The 9,506-nt window shown below is 37.5% G+C and overlaps 1 protein-coding gene across 1 annotated transcript; it reads right to left on the bottom strand.

The window, feature by feature from the left end:
• Window positions 1-3,240: 3,240 nt before the first annotated feature.
• Window positions 3,241-7,658, bottom strand: dcxr (dicarbonyl/L-xylulose reductase). The gene is made up of 9 exons (XM_055176638.2): window positions 7,506-7,658; window positions 7,215-7,295; window positions 6,772-6,869; window positions 6,408-6,562; window positions 6,267-6,309; window positions 6,086-6,185; window positions 5,811-5,875; window positions 4,539-4,656; window positions 3,241-3,518 (listed from the first exon to the last, which is right to left on the bottom strand). The coding sequence occupies exons 2-9, from the start codon at window positions 7,264-7,266 to the stop codon at window positions 3,415-3,417; spliced, it is 735 nt and encodes a 244-aa protein (XP_055032613.2). The 5' UTR covers window positions 7,267-7,295; window positions 7,506-7,658; the 3' UTR covers window positions 3,241-3,414.
• Between the last annotated feature and the right edge of the window lie 1,848 nt (window positions 7,659-9,506).

Here is a 9,506-nt window from a genome sequence, read left to right as displayed (position 1 = left end):
AAAATGGTCTTAAAGACCACTTTTTTTACGTTTTTGGTATTAACGGTTTTTTTAACGCAATTCTGCAATGACGTCACGTTGGGGAGAAGTGGAGAAAGACTCAGCCAGAGCCATAGAGATAGATGAGACATTTATTGCTATTTAATACTTACGTATATAATTTGGAAATCATATATACATCGTAGGAAATATATAATGTGTTATACTGCAAAGTTACCTTGCTAATTATTATTTATGATATATGTGGAGATAAATAAAACTTCGCAAATCTGCTGATTTGATCCATTCATGTCCTGACCACCAGGCTAGAGATTTTTAAACATCCTTAATCCAAACTTACTAGTCTATCAAATAATATCTCAAATATATTGTTTTGGGAAATAAAATGATGCTTTGTTATATTGTTTATGCGATTATAACGAATCACACGATCATTTTATGCAGCAGCAGTCAGCAGCTGCAGCATACTCGGATCCGACCGCATACATACTGTAATAAACAGGCGTTCGGCGGCTTTTTACATCACGACAGACTATGCCATTTGAGGAGGAACCGCTCATTGATCACCGTATTTTTATAAATCCTGTACATGTTTGGACCAGGTTGAGCACTTTTATATACTTTATTGAGCAGAGAGGCTGCCTGCACAGTTTGACCAGCGGGCTGCGGGAACCGGCGCACATCACGCCGCCAGACGGTGTTGCTAATATAACTCGAAATGTATAACTATTATCAGATCGGCCCGGGAAAGTCCCGACTCTCGATTGCCATTCCGCTACTTGCTGTAAGAAAGTGAGTTCGTTTGGGTTGCTGGTCCCCGCGAACAGACGTGACGTGCTTCACTCACCTTCCAGGATTAGAGACATGCTGCCAAAACCGTTTGTGCTGAAGATCACATAAAGTTACACCCATTTCAGGCAGGATCATGGACCCCCTCAAGCCAGCATGCACGAGTATGTTAATTGTTTGTTTACTTTCTACACGAAGATATGCTAACGTTATGCTATCTGTCTGTCTGCCTATCTCTCTATACTAGCCTATCCATCTGTCTGTCTATCTGTCTGTCTATCTGTCTGTCTGTCTGTCTGTCTATCTACGTATCTATCTATCTATCTATCTATCTATCTATCTATCTATCTATCTATCTATCTATCTATCTATCTATCTATCTATCTATCTATCAGAACTGTACTTTACTCGTCTTTCTATAGTCATTCTCAATGCTCTCAAGGCGGCTTTGGTCAATTCTCTCCCCAGCGTGACGTCATACAGTGCGTTGTGAGGGAAAGGAGAATCATTGCAAATTGCTGTACTTTTTCATACTTTTTCGGGTTTTGTGATACCCAACAACATAAAATACAATGGATAACAGTTTAAATGTTTATTATCAACAAGCAAATTGCACAAATTCGTTGAAAAATTTTACCTGCAAAACGCCCTTTAAGTGGTCTTCTCCCTTGAGAAGTAGCCGCATCTTTAGCTCTGATAGAGTTTATGGGCAGCTTCTAGCCTGCAAACTCTATTTTACCTTCACAAAACGAGTAGGTTGTTAAGTTAATCACTGGTCCTATGTCTACTAAAGCAGTCTTCATAGCTGATATGGGCTTAAGGTTTCTGCTGGACATTTGAGATCAATTTTAAGATAAAGTACTGGACATAACATTTAGTGCTTTCAAGCAAAATGTATTCATGTAAGTTTCAATTTAAGAAAGATTCCTGGACATACAATTAGCAATTAATACAGCAGATGCCACCAGTGTCTTTGGGTTTTGAAAGAAGCAAACAAATCTTCTTTAGATCTGATAGTTTTCATGTATTTGTGGGTTTGACTCTGACTGTACCAGTCAGCCAACAGTTTGAGCATAGGCAGCAATACCCAGCACCAGATTTTGGCTGCCCGGCTTCAACACATCCTCTGTAGTCTAGGGGTTAGAGCACTAGTTCTCCCATATGGGAGACCTGTATATATTTTAGGCTAACAAATAACAAATTGTATGGCCCTGAACATTGTGCTTTCCTTTTGTAACTGTACTGACTGCTTTACAGTTTTACAGTACCACAGAAACAAATGACAAGTTTGTGAGATGCAGGGTACAGTACAGTAAAAATAGGGTTAAAAATCCTTAGATAATCTCTCAAAAGTAAATTTTTTACATCAGTGAACATGTCAGTCCCATCAAAATGGCAAGTCCGTGTGTCATTGTTCATGAACAAGATAGTCAAAATGTTGCCATGTTGTCAATATACCAAGTGTACACAATTATATGTGTCAGTATTTTTTAATGTAGATACATTTACATTTTCACCTTTTTTCTGTAAACAAATTACACAAATTGTGATTTAAAACAGAAAAATTACAGTACAAATAAAAAATTACAAAAAAATGACTCCAAATTTCAGGATTCACTTGACAGGAATTTATCGATTCAGTACACATTTACAAAAAAAACCATAGATAACATGCTTCATGCTTATAGTAACAGATCATGACACATATGGTCAACAATTTTGCATGATATGCCTTGCACAATGAACTAATTCCTAAATGTTTTGAGGTGTAAGACTATTCAACAGAAACCAAGTATAATGTATTTTCATGAAAATTAAATTGAAAAAGCAAACAGCAGACATTTTTACATAATCATCTGCTTGATTGTATCAAAGCATTTGCAATTTGTCCAAAACAATGAGAGTTACACTGTAAAAATGTACTTCTCCCTGAGAACTATGTTTTGAACAATGTGTTTTCTATTTTTTGGTGTAGTGTTTACTCACTGTTTGATAGTGTATATCATTTTGATCACTTTGTTTATGGATTGAGAGCAGTGTTTGATTTTGAACACAGGTAAAACTGTTTTGAGAACAGTGTTTAATTTTGCACAAAGGTAAAACTGTTTTGGGGCGAAAGTTTCATTTTGCAAGAGAAGTTAGAGGTTTTGCAAATAGTGCTTGAAGATGAGGATTTGTGTTTAATGTTTTCAGAAAATGGAGCAAGGTTTTAGAAATTGTGTTTTAGCAATTGACAAAAACTGTAATGGGGTTTCTTTCCACTTAGGTCACTATATTTTTTGATGAACAAATCAGGGAAGCATACAGCAATAGTGAATGCTGACCTCTACTGACTGTACATTATACTACAGGAAGTGAGAGGCACTAGAATGTATCGTCATGGCAACATGTAATGGCCAGAAGCTGAGACCTGAGAAGGACCTCATAAGAATATGACGAAATTACAACGAGGGCTGTTAAATGGTTTATTTCAGTTTAATGTCTCTATTAGTTACATAACGAAGACACATTATTTAGAGATGTGACATTCATATTGTAAACGAGCTGTAACGCACACTTTCAGTGTCACGTCATTCATGTCCCCATGACTCTGACTTTAACAACCATTGGAAGGAAGAGTCTCCTTTAGCAAGCCAGGAAACCCCCATCCACTGGCAGGATGACTCCATTGGTCATGGCACTTTTATCGCTCAACAGGAAGAGGATGGAATTGACCACATCTTCCACTTCTAAAACACACAATACGAAAGACTATTAGGTTTGTCTAACAAAAATACAGTCCCAGATTACCACTACAAGAAAATGGTCGTGGGCAGACTTCAACTTTTTGATCTCGGATTAGATTACAGGAACACAATCTTGCTTATTCAAACTTTGTAGTAAAAGAAAGCACTTTACTGCATTTTACAATTTCTATATATATAAAAATGCAAAAAAACATTTACATCAATAATCAAACGAATATACAACTAAGTAAATTCAAATCTTTCTGCGGGCCGAATTATGTTATATGTTTGACAGAAGACTTGGGCTGCGTTCCACTCCAGTTTTAGACACGCACTCGCGAACTTCCCTAAACACTTCCCTTCGGGGGAATCCCTGTCGCCATTTTGAAGTGCGTTCCACTTTGTCAAGTGGACGAGGGAAGTTTGCATGGACAGACCCTCGCTCCCTCGATTTTGACCGAGGGAGCGAGTCTGCTTCGTATGTACACTTCTTGCAGCTCCATATCCCACAATGCAACACGATTGTGACGTCACTTTAGCAACTCGCGCTTTACACAGTTCAAATGATGGAGGGGCGGTCTCCACTTTCCATGCGATCAAGGGCTTAGGGCAATCCATTTGAACCTACTTCAAGTGTTTCAGCAGTAGTGGGCACTCGTACAACGTAAGCAATGACGTACATTCGAGTGAACGAGACTGAGGGAAGTTAGCGAGGGAAGGTCATAAAAAAACTAACTGGAACGCAGGGTTGCGCTGAACGCGGAGACTTCCGCCACTTAATATGTTCCTGTGGAAACACGAAAATTGACCTATGTTCCGCACACAAGAGATTGCATTCGGCCATTCGGTGCACATGTGCACCGTGCCGAAAGCCCTGTACCGAAATGGTCCGGTACGAATACACGTACCGTTACACCCCTAATATATATATATATATATATACACATTATCTAATCTTGACATTATCTAATATTGTCGTTGTAAATCAAGATCATATTTATTTTAGAAGTCGCACATGCTTACCTGCAAATTTTCCTAGTGGGATACGTGATGTCATTCTCTTGGCCTTTTCTGGGTCACTCCACCCAATCTTACCCATATCGGTCATTACCACGGTTGGATTCACCGAATTTACCCTTATCTGTCCAGGTCACAATTAAAACGACTTGTTAAACTGGTATGGATGATGAATAAATTAATCTATAAATCAATTTAGGCAAAACACTCTGCCTTTAAAAAATTAGCAAACCCACAAATATGGCATGATATGTTGGGTTTGATTTGATTAGTCATTTATTTTGTTGAATCACCCCAAATGTAGTGGCACAAAGAGAGTTTCTGCACGAGAGCACCCCCTTGCTTTGGGATGTGCCGGGATTTCACCGTAATTCATTAAAATTAATTCATTGAGAAAAGGTAAATTTGCACAATGAATCGTTACAGCCCTACCCAGATGCTTTGGGGTGAGCGTTGCACATTACAATACCAGTTTTAGTCCACTGTAAAACCCGACAAGTTCAGATTACTCAGTTTCAAAATTGTTGAAACTGATTACATCAAAAATTTTAAGTAAACCAACTTTTTAGGAAAATTAAAAAAACTTCAGTTAACCCAAATATTCAAATATTAATATTCAAGTACACTATATATAAAATCACTGTTTATTATAAAGACTTGTTTACCATATATTTTTGTATACTGTACTTAAAACTTCTTTTTACCATTAAATTTTTGTTCACGAAGTCACAGAAAAAAATGTAAGACCAGTCAAAGTGTGATGAGACTGAGCTCAGTGCTGACTTTCACACAGTCATAGTTCATATGATAGTTTGCATTCAAGATTCAAAATTGTCAGATCAAGAAGAGCAATAAGATTGTAAATATTAACACATGTCACCACTAAATGTATTATTATGTGCAAACAGCATTTCTTTAAACATGTTGTGTTGGTAATTACATCCGCTTTTTAAAGTAATTAAAATGCAGAGATACACACCCACAAATATAATAGACTGTTTGGGACATTTAAACATTGTAAGAAGAGGGCGGTTGTGGATTGGCTTAAAGCCTGTTGAGGACTGTCTCTCATGCATTGCCTAACCAAGTTTGAGAAATAGTCCTTGACTGACTGTGAACAGCAAATGTTTAACATTTACATTGCTGTGCAATGATACACAGAATCGTTGGGTGCAGCGGCTTTATTTGAAAAAACACAGCTATTGACCAATCACAATCAAGAACTGGAACTTACCATTTTATAAGTTGAAATTTAATGAGAAACTGTCAATGATTTACCTTATGTGGCCCCAACTCCAGCGCCATCACTTTGGTCAGCATGTCCAATGCTCCTTTTGTGGCACCTTTAAAGGAACATTTAAACATTAAGGGGTGGTTACCCAGACAGGATTCACTGGACTAGGACTTAGTTAGATTAGGACACTTATTTAGTTTTTACAAACATACCTCACAAAAAACATTACTGGTTTGCATCTTGAGACAAAACAGTGACACTGATATATGTTAAGATATTTCAGTACAAGGTGTTTTTAAATTACGGCATCTTGACTCACAGTATACAGCATGGTCTTGCACGGCACTTTGTGAAGCCTGGCTAGAAACATTAACTATGGAGCCTCCATTTCCTCTGGTCTTCATACCTTTAGCCACAATCTATAATAAAGTCATACAACATTAGTGGTGCAACATTACTGATACACATTTTAAAATCATAACATATAGGTTTTATCTTACTTGTGCAACATGTAACGCAGCTTTTACATTGACATTAAAAGACCTGCGAAAACATTCTGTTCTCAGTTTCTATCAGATATTCAGTTCAGTCAATAAAAAAAACTTAGATTGTAGTATATGAGTGATGCTTCAATGGCCCACATGTCAAACTGATCTGGCGTGACCTCCAGAAAGGGCTGAAGTTTAGCGCAAGCTGCATTGTTCACCAGCAGATCCACCGGACCGACGTCTTTCAGCGCCTGCTCTGTGGCTTCCCAGTCCGACAGGTCCACGCATACTGGCTTGATGGAGGGACACTGGGGGATGAAATTTGATTGATTTTCCATTGTCACAGTCTAGCTAAATGAGACCAACAAAGCATAAAGTAGCTGCAGGCTCTCGTGTGATCTATATCTTCTATAACAATGCCAATCTATGCTAGGAATTAATGCCAGCTAAGAGACAACAGACCCAATAGGGTGCTTTCTATAGGGGATGAGTTGGAGCATGACCATGAGGTCATTACCTCCTCCACTAGGCTATCCAGGTCAACCTTAGTGCGTGTGACAGCCGTGACCTCTGCCCCACAGCGTGCCAGAGCTAGAGAAGTGGCCCGCCCGATACCTAGGAGACATTTGATAGAAAGTCAAGAGGTGTGAATGATCATACTCTAATATAAAAGCATGCACACTTATTATGCACATATAATTGTGCACATTTGTTCATCAAGGTCTTTGCATTTGATATTAAACAGGCAAACCGACACACTCACTTATTCTAAAGCATGCACGTGCACTCTCTTTTGTGTCTAATTATTAGTAAGTCACCCGTAGGAAAATTAACCACGGTTTCATTTTAGTAAAAGCTGTAGTAATCAGTTTTTAATCTAATGGTTAGTACTGTGCAGACACTATAACCACAGTGACCACAAATGCCATATAGTTAAACCATGGTAAAGGTAAAGCTCACCTTTGCCAGCTCCAGTCACTAAAGCTCGTTTTCCACTAAATGTTATCTCCATTTTGCGACACAGCTGTAAATCACTTTAGTCTGAAAGCAGAGGGAAGTTTGTATTTAAAGCATTTCCATGTACGAATCTGCAATGCAAGCAAAGTTATTCAAGTTACACGACGCGACAAATGAAACATCTGCAAAGGCTTTGTCTTACGACAGCGCGAATACTTTACGAGCCACTTAATATAAATTATTTAACTTAACGTTAATTTTATTTGATAATACCAATTCTAAACGTAACGTTACCTCAGCCTCAAACTCTCAACAAGTTGCTAAACTGAGCAAAGGTCACCAGAGTGTCGCGAAGGGAGACGTTACGCTCAGTTATAAGTTATAACAGCGAATGACAAATGTTGTTGAAGATGGCATCGTTTATCACATGATCGCTTCAAAAAGCTTGCTAGCTTGATTTTTTTTAAGCATGAGCTGTTTTGGTGTGTTTGGTTTTGACGTCACAGTATCATACGGCGCTGCGCATATGACATCAAAGTACAGCGAGAGCGCTTCGAGAGCTTCCCCTCGCGGTATTCTGATGTCATAGGTCGATCGTTCTGCGCAGCGACGCATAAAGTCGATATTCTGTTAGAAGTTCTGACCATTTCAAAAAACGTAAACAACACTGGTCCAGAAGCGCTTCCTGTTTCAGTTTTTTAACACTAGATAAACATTGGGATGAAATACGTCCAACAGAACATATAGAACTGAATCAAAAAGTTAAACAAACATCTTAAAGATAATGATATATGTGAAATTAATAAAAAACAGCCACAAACTGAAACAGGAAGTGTTTCTGGACCAGTGTTGTTTAAATCTTTTGAAATGGTCTATAAAGTTCTGCATACCGCTTTAGCACACATAGCTTGCATCTCGCGTTTCGTTTTCTTGCCTCTTTATATATTTCCAAATTCCTGTGAAAAATGAAAGACAAAAATAAATAAGTTTAATAAATAAATAAATATTTGTTTTGTTTTAATTATAATGTAATTGTTAAACAAGTATACCTACATATTAATTAATCATATCCTCACTGAAAAGCTGGTTTTAGCTGGTCTTCCAGCTTGGTTTTGCTGGTGTGGCAAGCTGGCTGTGTTTTGGTCTAGCTGGACTTAGCTGGTCTGGCTTGAAGACCAGCTGATCCACTGTCTTGACCATGCAGCATTGCCAGGGAGGACCAGCTAAAACCAGCTGCCAGCTTATGCTGGTCTTAGCTGAACTTTTCAGTAGGGATATTCCCTCACTCCTGAAAAAAAGCTTATCAGCCGATTGGCTGGTTTCCAGATCGGTACTGGCTGGTGAGGCAGGTTTTAGATGTGTTTTGGTCACTTTTAAGCCGGAAGAATGGACCAGCTGACCCACCAGCTTAGGCTGGGAGGACCAGCTTAAACCAGCTAAGACCAACCAGCCTGCTACACCACTTTTTTCAGATTTTAATTGTTTTTATTTTATGGAGTATATGATTTGTGATATAAAAGCATAATCGATTGATCATTATTTAGTAAGATATCACTGTGTATTTTGTCGTACTAAAGTTTAGAGAAAGAAAGTTCCTGCTTCTTTTGTCCATGTACTCCATAAAGTGTGAAGTAACTTCTATGTCGAGTAATAAACATTTCACACAGACTCAGACAGTACCATACAAATCTAATGTTTAGTTATGTGTCCCTGTGAAATCCAGGCTAAAATTTTATCCTGCTATGAGATTTGGAGCATCAAAAGCCCTATTCGCACGGGAATAGTATATTATTTGTGGACCTCGTGTGATTTACAATTTAACCCCTACATCTGAATTTTTTGTGGCGCATTCGCACAAGATAAGCGAAGTCTGCAATTTTACATGAATTTACTGACTTATGATAATGTCAAGGCTTTGAATAATAACTGTGTCCTACACCCAATAAAATTAGTGTGATTTCTTTAAATAAATTCACATAATATATTCCTCTAAGAATTTTGTCACCTATTGTATTGTGGCTTTTTATTTTAAAATCATATTGTCATCAGGCATATTACAACAGATATAATTTAAGGTGTTATATTAACATAATTCAAATATAATTTATACAGGTATACAAAAACGTATTTAAAAAATGTATACAAAAAAGCTATTCTTATAATCAATTTGCACAATATAATACTATATTTATAATTAAATTACATTTACTTTTTTCATTAAATGCATTAATTTTCAGCATCATATATAGCATCGATCTGAAATATAACATCAGAAGTAACAATTTACATACACAG

Source organism: Misgurnus anguillicaudatus, chromosome 4 (genome assembly GCF_027580225.2).
Source record: "Misgurnus anguillicaudatus chromosome 4, ASM2758022v2, whole genome shotgun sequence".
In the NCBI taxonomy this organism is placed as follows: Eukaryota; Metazoa; Chordata; class Actinopteri; order Cypriniformes; family Cobitidae; genus Misgurnus; species Misgurnus anguillicaudatus.
Note: the sequence above shows the minus strand (reverse complement) of the source record. Positions and strands in the feature narration are given on the sequence as shown.

Coding starts and splice junctions, on each gene's coding strand:
- dcxr (XM_055176638.2), bottom strand. CDS start 7,266: ATGGAGATAACATTTAGTGGAAAACGAGCTTTAGTGACTGGAGCTGGC. Junction 4,657..5,810: donor TGGAGTTGGGGCCACATAAG/GTAAATCATTGA, acceptor TGACCTGGACAG/ATAAGGGTAAATTCGGTGAA. Junction 3,519..4,538: donor CCCACTAGGAAAATTTGCAG/GTAAGCATGTGC, acceptor TGTGTGTTTTAG/AAGTGGAAGATGTGGTCAAT.